Source organism: Nerophis ophidion, linkage group LG02 (assembly GCF_033978795.1).
Source record: "Nerophis ophidion isolate RoL-2023_Sa linkage group LG02, RoL_Noph_v1.0, whole genome shotgun sequence".
Lineage (NCBI taxonomy): Eukaryota > Metazoa > Chordata > Actinopteri > Syngnathiformes > Syngnathidae > Nerophis > Nerophis ophidion.
In genome coordinates, this window is record NC_084612.1 from 81,672,940 (window position 1) to 81,694,385 (window position 21,446).

General features: G+C 35.6%; 1 protein-coding gene across 1 annotated transcript in view; it reads left to right on the forward strand.

Annotated features, from left to right (window-relative positions):
• The window catches only part of LOC133548268 (cadherin-8-like), a 244,397-nt gene extending 223,664 nt beyond the window's left edge, over positions 1–20,733 (forward strand). Inside the window, exons 9-12 of the mRNA XM_061893585.1 lie at positions 5,559–5,680; positions 7,141–7,258; positions 17,342–17,593; positions 19,279–20,733. Coding sequence (XP_061749569.1) covers positions 5,559–5,680; positions 7,141–7,258; positions 17,342–17,593; positions 19,279–19,772 — 986 coding nt within the window. The 3' untranslated portion in view covers positions 19,773–20,733. The remainder of the gene's footprint in view (positions 1–5,558; positions 5,681–7,140; positions 7,259–17,341; positions 17,594–19,278) is intronic.
• Positions 20,734–21,446: the final 713 nt, after the last annotated feature.

Here is a 21,446-nt window from a genome sequence, read left to right on the forward strand (position 1 = left end):
AAGATGTAGGTGGGAAGCGGTGTATTGCGGCTGCCTTTAGCAACACAAACACGGCCGGTGTTTCCTTGTTTACATTCCTGAAAGATGACGGTGAAGCTTTACTGTGGAACAGAGCGGTCAAGCGAACATGGTTCCCTACCACATGTCAACCGGCAGGTTTTGGTGAGAAAATGGTGGTAATAAGTCGGCTCTTACCGTAGACATGAGTGGATAGCTTGCGTCGTTCCTCGTGCACCTGTCGAAGAGGCAGTTGTGGACTCTCTTGCCTCCTCCGACCGGCCTCCCTTCGGACTTGGGATGTTTCCACCGTCGAGGAGGGGAAAAAAAAGCTCAGCCCGGCCCCAACGTCTGCCTTCGCTTCGCTTCGCCTCGTCGAGAAACGTGGCTTCCCTCAGAGACACCACACCCGTGGCCACAACCCTCCGACTTTCAGGTCCCATATAATCTCACTCAAACACTAAACACAATAAGCAGATAAGGGATTTTCCAGAATTATCCAAGTAAATGTGTCTAATAACATCTGAATCGCTCCCACTGCCCTCGCTTTTTCTAGTCCTTCACTCTCACCTTCCTCATCCACGAATCCTTCATCCTCACTCAAATTAATGGTGAAATCGTGGCTTTATCGGTCCGAATCGCTCTCGCTGCTGGTGGCCATGATTATAACAATGTTCAGATGTGAGGAGCTCCACAACCCGTGACGTCACGCGCACATCGTCTGCTACTTCCGGTTCAGGCAAGGCTTTTTTAGTAGTGACCAAAAGTTGCGAACTTTATCGTCGATGTTCTCTATTAAATCCTTTCAGTGCAAAAATATGGCGATATCGTGAAATGATCAAGTATGACACAAAGAATGGACCTGCTATCCCCGTTTGAATAAGAAAATCTCATTTCAGTAGGCCTTTAAAACAGCTCAATAGTCAATTTGCGTGGGAACATTAACACGTGGAAAATAAACATGTTTTCTACGTCAACCAGCAAGTTTTTGGATGGGAAAATTGTGATATTATGTCGGCTCTTACCGGAGACTTCAGTGGATTATGGGACCTCTTCCTGTAGCTGTCAAAAAGGTAGCTGTGATTTTGGCTCCTCGGCTTCTCTCAGAGACACTGGCGTTCACCGCAGCCATCCGACTTTGAGGTATGACTTTATAATCTCAGTAAATGTGTCTAATTACATCTGAAACGCTCCCACTGCCGACGCGCAGAGTTGTCGCTTTTTTATTTATTTATTTATTTTTTGTGCTTCACTCTAACTTTCCTCATCCACAAATCTTTTATCCTCGCTCAAATTAATGGGGGAATCGTCACTTTCTCGGTCCGAATCGCTCTCGCTGCTGGTGGCCATGATTGTAAACAATGTTCAGATGTGAGGAGCTCCACAACCCGTGACGTCACGCGCACATCGTCTGCTACTTCCTGTACAGGCAAGGCTTTTTTTTATCAGCGACCAAAAGTTGCGACCTTTATCGTCGATGTTCTCTACTAAATCCTTTCAGCAAAAATATGGCGATATCGGGAAATTATCAAGTATGACACATAGAATAGATATGCTATCCCCGTTTAAATAAGAAAATCTCATTTCAGTAGGCCTTTAAAATTCCGACTTGTCCAGGGTGTACCCCGCCTTCTGCCTGAATGCGGCTGAGATAGGCTCCAGCAACACCCACGACCCCAAAAGGGACAAGCGGTAGTAAATGGATGGATGGCACTTAAAGTTCGATGTGACGTGGTCGACGTTGGACTTGGAGAAAGCATTCGACCGTGTTCCTCGGGAAGTCCTGGACACCGACAGTCGAGCTGAAGAAGGAGTCCTATCGGGTTCTTTTGGCTCATAGGACTCCGGAGGCAGCGGACAGGTACCGACAGGCCAAGCGGTAGGAGTTCGGGGAAACCATGGAAAAGGATTCGCGGACGGGTTCGAAGGGATCCTGGACCATCATCCGCCGTCTCAGGAAGAGGAAGCAGTGGACTCTCAACACTGTGTATGGTGCGGATGGTGTTCTGCTGACCTCGACTGCGGATGTTGTTGATACGTGGAAGGAATACTTCGAAGACCTCCTCAATCCCACCAACACGTCTTCCTTTGAGGAAGCGGTGCCTGGGGAGTCTGTGGTGGGCTCTCCTATTTCTGGGGCTGAGGTTCCTGAGGTAGTTAAAAAACTCATCGGCAAGGCCCTGGGGTGGATGGGATCCGCCCGGAGTTCCTTAAAGGGGAACATTATCACCAATCCTATGTAAGCGTCAATATATACCTTGATGTTGCAGAAAAAAGACCATGTATTTTTTAACCCGATTTCCGAACTCTAAATGGGTGAATTTGGGCAAATTAAACGCCTTTCTGTTTATCGCTCTTGTAGCGATGACGTCACCGAGGTAACACACCCGCCATTTTCATCCTCACATTACAAACACCGGGTCTCAGCTCTGTTATTTTCCGTTTCTTCGACTATTTTCTGGAACCTTGGAGACATCATGCCTCGTGGGTGTGTTGTCGGAGGGTGTAACAACACTAACAGGGAGGGATTCAAGTTGCACCACTGGCAAGAAATCTGCCGCCAGACCCCCATTGAATGTGCCAGAGTGTCTTCACAATCTTCCGCCAGACCCCCATTGAATGTGCCAGAGTGTCTTCACAATCTTCCGCCAGACCCCCACTGAATGTGCCGGAGTGTCTTCACAATCTTCCGCCAGACCCCCATTGAATGTGCCAGAGTGTCTTCACAATCTTCCGCCAGACCCCCATTGAATGTGCCAGATTGTCTTCACAATCTGCCGCCAGACCCCCATTGAATGTGCCAGAGTGTCTTCACAATCTTCCGCCAGACCCCCATTGAATGTGCCAGATTGTCTTCACAATCTTCCGCCAGACCCCCATTGAATGTGCCAGAGTGTCTTCACAATCTCCCGCCAGACCCCCATTGAATGTGCCAGAGTGTCTTCACAATCTGCCGCCAGACCCCCATTGAATGTTCCAGAGTGTCTTCACAATCTTCCGCCAGACCCCCACTGAATGTGCCGGAGTGTCTTCACAATCTTCCGCCAGACCCCCATTGAATGTGCCAGAGTGTCTTCACAATCTTCCGCCAGACCCCCATTGAATGTGCCAGATTGTCTTCACAATCTGCCGCCAGACCCCCATTGAATGTGCCAGAGTGTCTTCACAATCTTCCGCCAGACCCCCATTGAATGTGCCAGATTGTCTTCACAATCTTCCGCCAGACCCCCATTGAATGTGCCAGAGTGTCTTCACAATCTGCCGCCAGACCCCCATTGAATGTGCCAGAGTGTCTTCACAATCTTCCGCCAGACCCCCATTGAATGTGCCAGAGTGTCTTCACAATCTCCCGCCAGACCCCCATTGAATGTGCCAGAGTGTCTTCACAATCTCCCGCCAGACCCCCATTGAATGTGCCAGAGTGTCTCCACATTTGACCGGCGATGCTAAGACAGACATGGCACAGAGATGTATGGATAACTTGCAGATGCATTTGCAACCATTAAGTCAACGAAATCACAAAGGTGAGTTTTGTTGATGTTATTGACTTATGTGCTAATCAGACATATTTGGTCGCGGCATGACTGTCAGCTAATCGATGCTAACATGCTATGCTAATCGATGCCAACATGCTATTGTCGCTAGCTGTATGTACATTTGAAACTAGATACCCACATTTAATGCGAAACAAACACTTACCAATCGACGGATTTAAGTTGCTCCAGTGTCACAAGATGCGAAAGTCCTGATCGTTTGGTCCGCACATTTTACCGGCGACGCTAATAAGGCAGCCATGCTATGGGCCACTTCATTAGGTACACCCACGCTATGGCCGAATAGCGTCAACAGCTCCAGTTTCTTCTTCAATTTCGTTTTCGCTATCTGCCTCCATACGCCGACCATCTGTTTCAATACATGCGTAATCTGTCGAATCGCTTAAGCCGCTGAAATCCGAGTCTGAATCCGAGCTAATGTCGCTATATCGTTGTTTGTATCGGCAGCCCTGTATGACGTCACAGGGAAATGGACAGTCGCATCGCAAATAGCGAAAATCAAGAACTTTAAAGCTTTTTTTAGGGATATTCCGGGAGGTGTAAAATTTTGAAAAAAACTTCGAAAAATAAAACAAGCCACTGGTAACTGATTATATATTGTTTTTAACCCTTTTGAAATGGTGGTATTGTTCCCCTTTAAGGCTCTGGATGCTGTGGGGCTGTCTTGGTTGATAAGACTCTGCAGCATCGGGGGCGGTACCTCTGGATTGGCAGACCGGGGTGGTGGTCCCTCTTTTTAAGAAGGGGGAACCGGAGGGTGGGTTCCAACTATCGTGGGGTCACTCTCCTCAGCCTTCCCGTTAAGGTTTATTCAGGTGTACTGGATAGTCGAACCTCAGATTCAGGAGGAACAGTGTGGTTTTCGTCCTGGTCGTGGAACTGTGGACCAGCTCTATACTCTGGGCAGGGTTCTTGAGGGTGCATGGGAGTTTGCCCAACCAGTCTACATGTGCTTTGTGGACTTTCGAACGTGTGCCTCGGGAAGTCCTGTGGGGAGTGCTCAGAGAGTATGGGGTATCGGACTGGCTGTTTGATCAGTGTCAGAGCTTGGTCCGCATTGCCGGTGGTAAATCGGACACGTTTCCAGTGAGGGTTGGACTCTGCCAAGGCTGTTCTTTGTCACCCGTTCTGTTCATTACTTTTACGGACATAATTCCTAGGCGCAGTCAGGGCGTTGAAGAGATCCGGTTCGGTGGCTGCAGGATTAGGTCTTTGCTTTTTAAAACCCATACTTTTTATAGATTATTATATGAGGAGTGGCGGGGGGGCACAAACTGTTTCTTCTTCCTACTGTGCCTGTTTTATAGAGCTGTGTGAGAAATTTCAAGCCCGCTGACTTTGTGCTTTAATAACAGCATCCATCATAAAAAATAATAGAACAAGGCAACAAATTAAGAGTGTATTTTCTCACTTTTTGTCCCCTAACCAGTACGTTTTTCTGACTTAAACTAAAAACATGCAAACCTTTTTGGTCCGGGAAATCTTGCCCGCTAAAAAAAAACACACCAAATGTCTACAGATCACGTTTCTGACGGCTGTCAGGCGCGCACGCAAACATATCGCCTTCCAATTTACATAACTAAGGAATAATAATAACAAATAAAGCGTTTTCAGGGACCCTCAAAGGCGACTGTCAGTCAGCAGCGGTGAATAATTCCAATTAAAATCTCATTTGTTGAAAGTGCCTTTAATTGTGTTTTTCAGACCTGTTATACTCATTAATATGCTGTGTTTTTTTTTTTAATAAACCCTCATGTTTTAAACATGACGGTGTACTCGGGCGAGGGGGTGAATTGTTTCTTTGTGTTTTGAATCAGCCAGAGGTAGATTGATGCGGCTTATCATCCGTCCTTCCATCAGCTCAGGAAATGAAGGAAGAAATCAAGGCGGAAAACAAAAGGAAATTAAAACTAGGTCACGTAATTTACCTGGGATTTCACCCGCTGCCTGTTTTTTTTTTTTTTTTCCCCCTCCTCTCTTTTGTCTGCCACTCACCGCGTCTCCCAGGAAACCACAGCCAGGTCTCCAGGGCGGTGGTGGCCATCAGGGTCATGGATGTGAACGACAACGCCCCGGAGTTCGCCACGGAATACGAAGCCTTTCTGTGTGAGAACGGAAAACCAGGACAGGTAAGAAAAAAAAAATGAATTTTTCCCCCCCACCTTTTTTTCCCACCATATACAGCAGGGGTCGTAACGTTATTTTGCGGGCCCCACCTTAATATGAAAGTTTAACCACAAGTTTAAACCGCAAGTTTTATGTTATTATGTTATTTGGGTCCAAAATGGCTCTTTCAACGTTCTGGGTTGCCTACCCCTGCATTAGTGGATAAGCGGCAAATGAGTGAAAGCGACAGAGACATTGCCGTGGAGATGAGGGTTTTCTTACGTGCCTGGCTGCAGTAATAAAATAACCTGGACCATTTCAAACCGTTTTTTTTTTTTTAGGGACGGCATGGCGCAGTGGGTAGAGTGGCCGAGCGCAACCCGAGCGTCCCTGGTTCAAATCCCACCTAGTACCAACCTCGTCACGTCCGTTGTGTCCTCAGCAAGACACTTCACCCTTGCTCCTGATGGGTGCTGGTTGGCGCCTTGCATGGCAGCTCCCTCCATCAGTGTGTGAATGGGTAAATGTGGAAGTAGTGTCAAAGCGCTTTGAGTACCTTGAAGGTAGAAAAGCGTTATACAAGTACAACCCATTTATCATTTATTTAATTATTATTGTTTAATTTGCACTGCCTGGAGCTGCTGTCCCTGATCAACAGGACCTGAAGACCACTCTTGCTATGTGTGTGTGTGTATATATATATATATATATATATATATATATATATATATACTAAGGCTCCACTCTTCGAAACATTAGTTTTGCTACCGACATGCTATCGGTTAGCATTAGCAATTGGCTATTTCAACACGTCAGATTTTACACATATATATATATATATCTCGAATCAAATCGTAGAATAGGATTAACGACGAATATGTTTTTAATCTTCAATTTAAATTATAGATTGGAACTTTTTAAAAGTTGTTTAATTGAATATTTAAATATTTCAACATGTCATTATAGTGATTAAAAATAAAATAAACATATTTAGCATAGCTTTATTCTTGCTTTGTAATGTTATTTTTATTTTTAGAAAATACGATGTATTCAAAAAACATCAAGGATATGGTCCCTAAGTGGCCCCGGGACCAGACTTGGGACCTGGCCTTGGCGAGGTGGAATCGGAGCTTTAGTTATTTCACACGGGCCTTTTTGAGGAGAGCGCTGGGCATTGATCACGGCGCATCATCATTCAAGAAGGTCTTTCATGTCCTCCTCCAGATGGCTCCATGCATCGCCCTGCCAAAAAACCTCAGACGGGTGCTTAGCATTCCCCCGTCTCATCAATCCACCTCATTCAGCACATCTACATGTGTCCTGTGCACTTTTATTACGCCGTGCCAGGGAAGGCAGTCCAAAGTGTCCCGCCGGGCCCCAATTCTAATTCCCGATCAACCCCGACCAGCCCGATAAGACTGTGACAGATTACCGGCCCTCGGACTCTGAATGTGGGCAAATACTCCATCTGTCCTCCGCTCAGGTGATCCAGACCGTCAGCGCCGTGGACAGAGACGACCCCATCCAGGGACACTACTTTGAGTACCGCCTGGTGCCGGAGATGCTCAACAATCCCAACTTCACCATCAAGAACAACCAAGGTGAGAAAACCAAAACTCTCCATAGACCTTCAGCCCTTTTTAAGGCCGGAGAGAAGGTTGATTAATCAAAACTCTAGTCATGAAATAAAGGAAAGCAATAATATGATGTCATTGCGGTAATTTCCCAGGGGGCACAAGACATTGATACAACGTTGATTCAGCGTAGATGTCCTTTGAAACAACATTGCAAAATTGTTGTATTTGTACATTGAGACAACGTTGGAGTTTGACGTTGGATCCACGTTGTTGGTCGGGAAATGACCAAATATCAATAATCAAGTCAACGTCAGAACCTGACATTGAATAAACGTCAAAAAGCATGTTGTTTCAACGCTGTATTTGTGTTGTAGAATATTGGTTGGGAAAATGACCACATTTCAATGGTCGAATCAACGTCAAAACCCAACATTGAATTAACGTTGTCGAAAAAGCATGTTGTTTCAATGTTGTATTTTCGTTGTAGAATATTGGTTGGGGAAATGACCACATTTCAATGGTCAAATCAACGTCAAAACCCAACATCGAATAAACGTAGTCAAAAAGGATGTTGCTTCAATGTTGTATTTGTGTTGTAGAAAATTGGTTGGGAAAATTACCACATTTCAATGGTCTAATTAACGTCAAAACCCAACATTGAATTAACGTTATCAAAAAGGATTTGCTTCAATGTTGTATTTTTGTTGTAGAAAATTGGTTGGGAAAATGACCACATTTCAATGGTCGAATCAACGTCAAAACCCAACATTGAATCAAGGTTGTCAAAAAGCATGTTCTCTTGGTTGAGAAAATGACCAAAATTCAATGGTCGAATCAACGTCAAAACCCAACATTGAATTAACGTTGTCGAAAAAGCATGTTGTTTCAATGTTGTATTTTCGTTATAGAATATTGGTTGAGAAAATGACCACATTTCAATGGTCGAATCAACGTCAAAACCCAACATCGAATAAACGGATGTTGCTTCAATGTTGTATTTGTGTTGTAGAAAATTTGTTGGGAAAATTACCCCATTTCAATGGTCTAATTAACGTCCAAACCCAATATTGAATTAACGTTGTCAAAAAGCATGTTCTTTCAACGTTGTTTTTGTGTTGTAGAAAATTGGTTGGGAAAATGACCACATTTCAATTGTCGAATCAACGTCAAAACCCAACATTGAATCAAGGTTAAAAAAAGCATGTTGCTTCAAGGTTGTATTTGTGTTGTAGAATATTGGTTACAAAAATGATCAAATTTCTATGGTCGAATAAACGTCAAAACCCAACATTGAATTAATGTTGTCAAAAAGCATGTTGTCTTGGTTGAGAAAATGACCAAAATTCAATGGTCGAATCAACGTCAAAACCCAACATTGAATTAACGTTGTCAAAAAGCATGTTGTTTCAATGTTGTATTTTCGTTATAGAATATTGGTTGAGAAAATGACCACATTTCAATGGTCGAATCAACGTCAAAACCCAACGTTGAATTAACGTGGTCAAAAAGCATGTTGTTTCAATGTTGTATTTTCCTTATAGGATATTGGTTGGGGAAATTACCAAATTCAATGGTCAAATCAACGTCAAAACCCAACATTGAATTAACGTTGTCGAAAAAGCATGTTGTTTCAATGTTGTATTTTCGTTATAGAATATTGGTTGAGAAAATGACCACATTTCAATGGTCGAATCAACGTCAAAACCCAACATTGAATTAACGTGGTCAAAAAGCATGTTGTTTCAATGTTGTATTTTCGTTATAGAATATTGGTTGAGAAAATGACCACATTTCAATGGTCGAATCAACGTCAAAACCCAAAATTGAATTAACGTTGTCGAAAAAGCATGTTTGTTTCAATGTTGTATTTTTGTTATGGAATATTGTTTGGGGAAATTACCAAATTCAATGGTCAAATCAACGTCAAAACCCAACATTGAATAAACGTTATCAAAAAGGATTTGCTTCAATGTTGTATTTGTGTTGTAGAAAATTTGTTGGGAAAATGACCACATTTCAATGGTCGAATCAACGTCAAAACCCAACATTGAATTAATGCTGTCAAAAAGCATGTTGTCTTGTTTGAGAAAATGACCAAAATGCAATGTTCAAATCAACGTCAAAACCCAACATTGAATTAACCTTGTCGAAAAAGCATGTTGTTTCAATGTATTTTCGTTATAGAATATTGGTTGGGGAAATTACCAAATTCAATGGTCAAATCAATGTCAAAACCCAACATTGAATAAACGTTGTCAAAAAGGATGTTGCTTCAATGTTATATTTGCGTTGTAGAAAATTTGTTGGGAAAATTACAACATTTCAATGGTCTAATTAACGTCAAAACCCAACATTGAATTAACGTTGTCAAAAACCATGTTCTTTCAACGTTGTATTTGTGTTGTAGAAAATTGGTTGGGAAAATGACCACATTTCAATGGTCGAATCAACGTCAAAACCCAACATTGAATTAACGTTGTCAAAAAGCATGTTGTCTTGGTTGAGAAAATGACCAAAATTCAATGGTCGAATCAACGTCAAAACCCAACATTGTATTAACGTTGTCAAAAAGCATGTTGTCTTGGTTGAGAAAATGACCAAAATTCAATGGTCGAATCAACGTCAAAACCCAACATTGAATCAAGGTTGTCAAAAAGCATGTTGCTTCAAGGTTGTATTTGTGTTGTAGAATATTGGTTCGAAAAAAAATCTAATTTCAATGGTCGAATCAACGTCAAAATCCAACATTGAATTAATGTTGTCAAAAAGCATGTTGTCTTGGTTGAGAAAATGACCAATATTCAATGGTCGAATCAACGTCAAAACCCAACATTGAATTAACGTTGTTAAAAAGCATGTTTCAGCGTTGTATGTGTGTTGTAAAATATTAGTTGGGAAAATGACCAAAATTCAATGGTCAAATCAACGTCCCAACCTGACATTGAATTAACGTCAAAAAGCATGTTGTTTCAACGTTGTATTTGTGTTGTAGAATATTGGTTGGGAAAATGACCACATTTTGATGGTCGAATCAACGTCACAACATGACATTGATTAAGCGTCGTCAAAAAGCATGTTGTTTCAATGTTGTATTTGTGTTGTAGAAAATTGGTTGGGAAAATGACCACATTTCAATGGTCGAATCAACGTCAAAACCCAACATTGAATCAAGGTTGTCAAAAAGCATGTTGTCTTGGTTGAGAAAATGACCAAAATTCAATGGTCGAATAAATGTCAAAACCCAACATTGAATTAATGTTGTCAAAAAGCATGTTGTCTTGGTTGAGAAAATGACCAAAATTCAATGGTCGAATAAACGTCAAAACCCAACATTGAATTAATATTGTCAAAAAGCATGTTGTCTTGGTTGAGAAAATGACCAAAATTCAATGGTCGAATCAACGTCAAAACCCAACATTGTATCAAGGTTGTCAAAAAGCATGTTGTCTTGGTTGAGAAAATGACCAAAATTCAATGGTCGAATCAACGTCAAAACCCAACATTGAATCAAGGTTGTCAAAAAGCATGTTGCTTCAAGGTTGTATTTGTGTTGTAGAATATTGGTTACAAAAATTATAAAAATTTCATTGGTCGAATAAACGTCAAAACCCAACATTGAATTAATGTTGTCAAAAAGCATGTTGTCTTGGTTGAGAAAATGACCAAAATTCAATGGTCGAATCAACGTCAAAACCCAACATTGAATTTACGTCGTCAAAAAGCATGTTGTTTTAAAGTTGTATTTGTGTTGTGGAAAATTGGTTGGGAAAATGACCAAATTTCAATGGTCAAATCAACGTTAAAACCTGACATTGATTAAACGTCGTTAAAAAGCTTGTCCTTTCAACGTTATGTTTGAGTTGCTCAACATCAGGACCTAATTCAACACGTTCTCAACGTTTTAATGACTTGTGCCTGCTGGGTTTGTTCTAACTCCTAAGGCGTTTTAGTCAAAATAATAGAAAACTTATTTTCTGCACGGCCGCAACACAAATATTTGTGTTGGAAGAAACAAAACTATAGTTCAAGTTGCTGCTGTCATTTTTTGTGGAATTTATTTTTTCTTTGTGAGCTTGAATTGTTTTTCCTCAGCCTCAGATTTGTTTTCGTCATCGTTCTCATCATCGTTTTCGTCGTCGTTTTTGCTTTCAATTTATCTTTTGCATTAATTTTTTACACTCACAGTTAATAAAACAAATATCAGCCCTCATAAGAAAATGTAATAATGTGGTTTTTCGACAACATTGACCAAAGGGTTATTTCATTTTTGTGACTTTTATTCTAAATGTAATTTTCATTTTCTATTTTTTATTTTCTGTTTTCTATTTTTTGTTTGTTTTTTTGTTTAGTTTTTTTTACTTTCCAATTGTACTTTTATTTTATTTTCAATTAAGTTGTTATATTTTAATTTACACATATAAATGTATAGACCATTTACTTTTAATCTTACTTTTAATTATTATTTTGGTGATTATTTTTATTTTTATTTAAATTGAACTTTCAATTCTACTTTGAAATTTGTTTTCATTTTACATTTAAAAAATATAAATACCAGTCAGTTTTAATCACATTTTTATTTTTAATTGTTTTAGTGTTCATTTTAATTTTAATTTTAATTTAAATTTTTATTTTTGTTTCAATCCCACTTTTAATTTTTTTTCATTTACATTTGCAGTTAGAAATATATAGACCAGTCAGTTTTAATAAGTTTAATTTTAATTGTAATTTTAATTTTGTTTTATGTTTTACACTTGCATTTAGAAAATATATAGACCAGTCAGTTTTAATCCCGTTTAATTTTAATTGTATCTTTATTTCAATTGTCATTATATACCAGTCAGTTTTAATCACATTCTTAATTAAAACATTTATAGTATTCATTTAATTTAAATTTAATTTTAATTCTACTTTTTTTCTTTTTTACATTTGCTTTTAAAAAAATATATAGACCAGTCAGTTTTAATCACATGTTCAATCTCAATTTGAATTTTGATTTTATTTCAATTTCAATTTTCATTATAGACCAGTCAGTTTTAATCACATGTTTTATTTTAATTATTTTGGTGTTAATTTTTTTTTTTTTTTTTATTCCAATTGTCATCATAGACCAGTCAGTTTTAATCACATTTTAATTATAATTATTTTAGTGTTATTTTTTTATTTTTTTTACTTTTAATTTTGTTTCATTTTTTTACATTTGCATTTAAAAAATATATAGACCAGTCAGTTTTAATCACGTGTTTAATTTTAATTTTGATTGTATTTTTAATTTTAATTTCAATCGTCATTATATTTTAGATTTAGATTTTAATTTCGATTTAGATTTTGACTTTGAAATATACATATACTCTTTAATTTTATTTTTTTTCATTAGTTTTTTTTATTTGTATCCATTTTCTTTACCACTAAATCCTCATCAGGGTTAGCTACAGCCTCTCTTAGTTTTGATAGGAATATTGCTGAATAAAATATCAACCACTTAATATCTAAATAAATATTAGTCCTCACTTAAATTTAATTTGATGTAAATATTTACAAAAAATTATCAATTTATTCTATTGTGTTTTTTTTATATTGTATGAAAATATATCATCTATATTGATAACATCCAAACTTTCTCCTTTGAATAAAAATGACAAAAAGTAATAATCCATATTAAATTTGGATAAAAGTGATGTGCACCAAAGGCAGCCATGTTGTTTAGGACGGCGATGCGTTGGCAGTCAATGCCAGTAAATGAGCGCCACGTGTTTTTCCTGCTGCTTGCACAGTTCAATGCAGGTTGACTTCCTGCCGACAGATGGCGTCACGTTTATATCCGCTAAATATGCTCATTGCTTGTTTTTCTTTCGTTTTATTTATTTATTTTTTCTCATCCCGCCGCCCGTCCAAAGAGCCGGTGCCGAACAATCTGTGTTCACGGTGACGTGTAATGTTTGCCGCTCAGGGCGAGAAGCTTCATATGGTGGCAGCCTTCTGGTCGGACACACCAGCTGCAGGCCGCCACTCTGACGGAATCCGAGAGCGCGTAAAAAATCAGGTCATCCAAAGAAAAAAAAAGTTTTGTTTTTTTTCTTCGACTTTGGTACACAAGCCAGGGTGAATGCAAAAGAAACATTTCAAAATAAACACATACACGATTCTTATCAATTTGAACTGTTTTTGCACGTTTTTGATTGCAAGCCTTTCCATAATGTATTATTTTTTAACTATTTACCACACTTTTTTTTAAATAGAATAATGTTTGTATTGTAGATGCACTGATACTTACTTTGTTACAGCAGCAACATTAACTGACAAAAAAGATAAAATATAAATAAAAATTAGGAGTAAAGGAAATAAAAAATACTAATTTTATAGTAGCACCATATTTTTCTTTTTTTTTATTGGCGTTATTACAATATAATAAATACATAAATGATACATGTTTAAATAATCTTAAGTGTGTGTTGATTATTATTATTGTTGATATTATATATTTGTTATTACTAATATTAAATGTTTGTTCATTATAGATGTTTTTATATTAGTATTATTATTAATATTATTATTATTATCTATATATATATACACACACTATTTTTACTAATAGTATTATTATCATCATTATTTTTATTACAGTTATTATTTTCAATAGTAGAATTTTTTATTATTATTTTGACTGATACTATTACTATCATTATTTTTGTTCTTAGCTATTTTTAATAGTAGCATTTATTTTTCATATTTTTTTACTAATATTATTTTCATTATTTTTGTTATTTGTTATTTTCAAAAGTAGCATTTTTTATCATTATTTTGACTGATACTATTACTATCATTATTTTTGTTCTTAGCTATTTTCAATAGTAGCATTTATTTTTCATATTTTTTTACTAATATTATTTTCATTATTTTTGTTCTTTGTTATTTTCAATAGTAGCATTTATTTTCATATTTATTTCACTAATAGTAGTATTATAATTATTTTGGTTATTACAGTTATGTTCACTAGTACCATTTTCCCATTATTTTACTAATAGTGTTATTATAATTTTTTTTGTCATTACAGTTATTATTTTTCAATAGGAGCATTTTTTCATTATTTTTACCAATAGTATTATTATCATAATTGTTATTACAGTTATTTTAAATATTAGCATTGTTTTAATCATTTTCACTAATAGTATTATTATCATTATTTCTGTTATCACAGTTATTTTCAATATTAGTATCTTTATTTTATTTTTTACTAATAATACTATAATCATTATTGTTGTTATTACAGTTATTATTTTCAATAGCAGCATGCTTTTCATTATTTTTACTAATAGTAATATTATCACTATTTTTGTTATTACAGTTATTATTTTCAATAGTGGCATTGTTTTCATTATTTTACCAATAGTGTTATCATTATTTTTGTTATTAGTTATTATTTTCAATATTGCATTTTTTCAGAATTTTTACTAATTGTATTATTACCATTATTTTTGCTATTGCAGTTATTATTTTCAATATCAGCATTTTTTTCACAATTTTTACTAATAGTTTTATTATCATTATTTTGTCATTACAGTTATCATTTTTCAATAGTAGCATTTTTTTATTATTTTTACTAATAGTTCATTATCATTATCTGTGTTAATACAGTTATTTTCAATAGTAATATGTTTATTTATTTTTTTACAGATAGTGTTATCATTATTCTTGTTATTGCAGTTATTTTCAATAGCATCATTTTTTCATAATTTTACTAATAGTATTATTATCATTATTTTATTATTAGTTATTATTTTCAATAGTAGCATTTTTACCTATAGTGATATCATTTTTTGTTATTGCGGTTATTATTTTCAATATTAGGATTGTTTTCATTATTTTTACTAACAGTAGTATCTTCATTATTTTATTAATAGTTATTATTTTGAATAGTAGCATTTGTTTAATTTTTACAAATAGTATTGTTCTTATTAGTTTTGTTATTACTGATTATTTTCAATAGTAGCATTGTTTTCATTATTTTACTAACAGTATTATCATCATTGTTTTTGTTATTACTGTCATGTTTTTCAATAGTGGCATTGTTTTCATTAGTTTTACTAATAGTGTTATGAATTTTTTGTAAGTAGTTATTATTTTCAATCGTAGCATTTTTTCCTAATTTTTACTAATAGTATTATTATCATTATTTTTGTCACTACAGTTATTATTTTTCAATAGTAGCATTTTTTAAATTATTTTTACTAATAGTTCATTATCATTATCTGTGTTAATACAGTTATTTTCAATAGTAATGTGTTTATTTATTTTTTTACAAATAGTGTTATCATTATTCTTGTTATTGCAGTTATTATTTTCAATAGCATAATGTTTTCATAATTTTACTACTAGTATTATTATCATTATTTTTTTATTAATTTTTACTAATAGTAATATCATTTTTTGTTATTGCAGTTATTTTCAATATTAGTATTGTTTTCATTATTTTTACTAATAGTATTATCTTTAATATTTTATTAATAGTTATTATTTTGAATAGTAACATTTGTTTTATTTTTACGAATAGCATTGTTCTTATTAGTTTTGTTATTTCTGATTATTTTCAATAGTAGCATTGTTTTCATTATTTTACTAATAGTATTATTTTCATTGTTTTTGTTATTACTGTCATGTTTTTCAATAGTGGCATTGTTTTCATTATTTTTACTGACAGTGTTATTATCATTATTTTTGTTATTAGTTATTATTTTCAATCGTACCACTTTTTCCTAATTTTTACTAATAGTATTACTATCATTATTTTTGTCATTACAGTTATTATTTTTCAATAGTAGCATTTTTTTCATTATTTTTATTAATAGTTCATTATCATTATCTGTGTTAATACAGTAATTTTCAATAGTAATATGTTTATTTATTTTTTTACAAATAGAGTTATCATTATTCTTGTTATTGCAGTTATTTTCAATAGCATCATTTTTTCATAATTTTACTAATAGTGTTATTATCATTATTGCGTTAGTAGTTATTATTTTCAATAGTAGCATTTTTACTAATAGTAATATCATTTTTTGTTGTTGCAGTTATTATTTTCAATATTAGCATTGTTTTCATTATTTTACTAATAGTATTATTATCATTATTTTATTAATAGTTATTATTTTGAATAGTAGCATTTGTTTCATTGTTTTTACGAATAGAATTGTTCTTATTAGTTTTGTTATTACTGACTATTTTCAATAGTAGCATTGTTTTCATTATTTTTACTAATGCTATTATGTTTTTTTTGTTATTAGTTATTTCCAATCGTAGCATTTGTTCATTATTTTTATTAATAGTATTATTATCATTTTTTTGTTATTGCAGCTATTTTCAATAGTTGCATTTTTTTTTTCATGATTTTTACAACTAATATTATTATCATTATTTTGGTTAATAGTTATTATTTTGAATAGTAGCATGTTTACATAATTTTTACTAATATTATTATTAGTTATTATTTTCAATATTGGCATTGTTTTAATTATTTTTACTTATTATTATCATTGTTGTTGTTATTAATGTTATTTTCAATAGAAGCATGTTTTTCATTATTTTTACTTATAGTAATATTACCATTGTTTTGTTATTAGATATTTTTTTCAATGCTTGCATTTTTTCATTTTTTTACTACTAATATTATTATCAATACTTGTGTTATTGCAGTTATTATTTTCAAAATTAGCATTTTTTTCATTATTTATAGTAATAGTATTATTATCATTCTTTATGTTATTTCAGTAGTAGGATAGTAGTGCAAATGTAGCTTACCACCATCATTGTATGGATGTGTAGTGAATGAATGAAACGTTTTTTGTTCCCTGTGAAGCTCTCCAAATATCCAGAAAAATCTAATCCATCATTATTATTATTATTATTAATATTATTATTATTATCATTATTATTACTAATAGAATAATGGTGAGCTTTGATTCAAATATGATCATTTTAGGTAACTAACTGTGTGTGTGTGTGTGTGTGTGTGTGTGTGTGTGTGTGTGTGTGTGTGTGTGTGTGTGTGTGTGTGTGTGTGTGTGTGTGTGTGTGTGTGTGTGTGTGTGTGTGTGTGTGTGTGTGTGTTGGCAGACAATTCCATCAGCGTCCTGGCCAAGCACGACACTTTCCGCCGGCAGAAGCAGGAGATGTACTTCCTGCCCATCATCGTGACGGACAACGGCAGCCCGCCCATGAGCAGCACCAACACGCTGAGCATCCGCGTGTGCGGCTGCAGCAAAGACGGCGTGGTGCAGTCCTGCAACGTGGAGGCCTACGTGCTGCCCATCGGCCTCAGCATGGGCGCCCTCATCGCCATCCTGGCCTGCATCATCCTGCTGCTAGGTGAGCTCCTCCCCGACATCTTCGTGCGGCGCCCAAAAGCCCACAGGACTCGGTCTGCGCACGCGCCGACTCAAAAGGCGGACGCGCGAAAACCGCCAAAACACGTGAAATACGAAGAAAAGACGACGCAATTAAATTAATAGTTTAAAATAAGTTTTGGAAAAAAAAAATATTTCCGCACCTCCAACTTTGGAGAGCCTAATTAAATAAATAAATGTCTCGCAAAAAATATTCAATATATTGTATTAAATATTTAATATCATCATAGCATGAAAAAAATTAAATCAATAATTGTAAAATAATTCACTCAGGAAATTAAATTTAAATAATTAAAATTAAATCACAAACAATGAATAATCATAAAAGTATTAAAAGCAATTAAAATAATAATCATTAAAAGAACCATTTTAATGTCTTACTGTAAAATACAATCAACTATTAAACTGTAAAATAAATGCATTATAAATTCATTAATTAAATCACAATATAATGAATAATCTGATAATTTTTCATACTTATTTGATTAAAAAATAAATGAATTACATAAAATTAGGTGAACATATTTATCAAAATAAAATAAAAATAATGCAAAAAATAAAATCAATAATTCATTCCTAATAACTCATTAATAATTAGTTAATTTTTCAATAATAATTACATTGGACAACATTAAACAAATCTCAAATAATTATTTAAATGTGTCAAAAGCTAAATTGTCAAATCAGGTAAAAATAAATGGCATTTAAATAATCAGTTAAATCCTACAATAATTTAGGAAGTAATTGAACCAATAATTAATCAAATGATTAAATGTGAGTAATTCATTTAATGAATTATGACACATTTAAAAACATATTTACGTATTTAATTCAATTTAAAATAATGACATGCACAGGTACTGTAATTACTTAAATGTATAAGTATATTTTTTTATATATATATATATGCATATGCGTATATACATATGCATATATACACATATACACACATTTATATATATATGTATGCATATATTTATATCTAAGTAAACATAAATACATACATGTACATATATATGTATATATGTACATTATGTACACATATCCTTGTATACACATATATAATATATATATATTTATATATACTCATTTATACATACATATGCACATATTTATATCTACATATACATATATACATACATGTACATATATGTACACATATACACATCTATATATACATATACATCACATATATAATGTATATTTGTACATATACACATCTATCATATTTATATATTATATATATTTATACACATATATACATACACCTACATATATACACACACATATATATATATATATATATATACATACATTAGTTTATCTTGTCGTAGGACTTTTCTTCTTCAAAAGGTTCCCCCTGATTGGCTCGGACCAGCAGAAAGCAGGTTTTAAAGTGACCAATCATAAAGGAGGTCTGTGTAATTAAGGCCCGCCTCCCAAGTTTCAAAAGGGCGGGCGGCATGAAGCGCGTCACATAGAATGAGAAAGATGCGTGGCGAGCGCAAACAGAATCCGCGTGCGGGTAAAACGAGAGCGTTAGCGCGCACGCAGACCGGGTTCCATCAGGGCAAGGGTTTTTTGGCGCCGCCGCTCGCACGTCCTCGCCATGCGCCGACTGAGCTTGACCTCCCGCCCGTGTCTCAGTAATAGTGGTGCTCTTCGTCACGCTGCGGCGGCACAAGAACGAGCCGCTCATCATCAAGGACGACGAGGACGTGCGGGAGAACATCATCCGCTACGACGACGAGGGCGGCGGCGAGGAGGACACGGAGGCCTTCGACATCGCCACGCTGCAGAACCCGGACGGCGTCAACGGCTACCTGCCGCGCAAGGACATCAAGCCCGACCTGCAGTTCATGCCGCGCGCCGGCCACCACTCGGGCCCCAACGGCGTGGACGTGGACGAGTTCATCAACGTGCGCCTCCACGAGGCCGACCACGACCCCACCGCGCCGCCGTACGACTCCATCCAGATCTACGGCTACGAGGGCCGGGGCTCGGCGGCCGGATCGCTCAGCTCGCTGGAGACCGCCTCGTCCGACTCGGACCAGAACTACGACTACCTGCGGGAGTGGGGGCCGCGCTTCAGGAGACTCGGGGAGCTCTACTCGGTGGGCGAGAGCGAGCGCGAGACCTGACGCCGGCCGAGCCCTTCCTCCCTGCGCCGGTCAAACAAGAGGCGGCTTTTTTTTCTAACTCCTTCCTTTTAGCGCGTCGCCATCGTCTTCGTCCCGCCATCTTTACTCGGACTTTCCCGTGGGCCGTAGCTTAGATTCCGTGGTGGTGTTTTGGGTGTTAGTGGTCTACAGCGGGACTTCCGGGGACACGTAAGACTTGTGGACTTGTGGACTTGTGGACTTGTGGGGGCCGACGCCACACACAGCAATACTTGGTCGACTTCACTCTGATGAATGTACGTCGGCTTTGGCGCTCAACTCCTTTTTGGGGCCCACATTTATACACTTTTTCTCTCTCTCTCTCTCTTTTTCTCTCTCTCTCTCTCTCTCTCTCTCTCTCTCGCTCTCTCTCTCGCTTTATACGAGGCCTCTTTGTACCTGTGCCGGCCCACGAGAGACCAGGTTGGGGACTCGCACTCTCAAAGAACACAAAATGTAGAAACTCTTGAGGCCTTCTTTTTACAGAAGCAAGTTCAACACAATTGTAATTGTTGTTTTTTTTGTTTGTTTTTTTCTATTCTAGATCCTGCTCTTGAATACCGCACTGACCCCCACGCCAGACTTGAGTTTTCTCTTGAAAAAAAAAAGAGAAAGAAACCGTCGTACTGGCCGAGGTGGGGAACACGGTAGCGCAGTAGGCCGGAGTATTTGTCACAAACGACTTTACTCAAGGTGTTTAGGTCGTCGTTTGGCGCACTAGTTTGACAATTGCTTGGCCACAATACTGCCCGGAGAAATATTGCGTCGGTCGGTCGGCAAACAACAACGGAAGAGTGACTGACGAGTGGAAATCTTCGGAAACTTAACAATTCGATTCAGAATCGATTCGCGATTTAAGATGATTCTCGCAATGTATTATTTGGTATAATTATTATTATAATTTTTTTACAGGTTAAAAAAGCTTGTTTTGGTTGCATGGATATAGCCTAAAATTGATTATTGTTTATATATATATATATATATATATATATATATATATATATATATATATATATATGTATATATATATATATATACATATATATATATATATATATATATATATGTATATATATATATGTGTATATATGTATATATATATATGTGTATATATGTATATATATGTATATATGTATATATATATATATATATGTATATATGTATATATATGTATATATGTATATATATATATGTATATTTGTATATATATATATATATATATATATGTATGTATGTATGTTTATATATATATATATATATTTAAAAACATATATATATATATGTATATACTGTTTATATATATATATATATATATATATATATATACACCGATATATATATATATATATATATATATATATATATATATATATATATATATATATATATATATATATATCAACATAAAATTGTAATAAAATGTAATTCATGATTGTTTATTTCTACGGATTTTGTACTGAAAATGGAAGAAAAAAAAAGGTAGGAAATGAATGGATGGATGATAAAAGAGAGGTTTTCTGAAAAAATAAAGGTCTAAAGATTTCTACATGCAAACCAGCAAGCCGGAGCTTTTCTCCCCATCACTCACGTACACCAATGATTGGCTGACACAGAGACACGTGTGTCCGAAGTATTATTCAAACGTTAGCAAGTGTG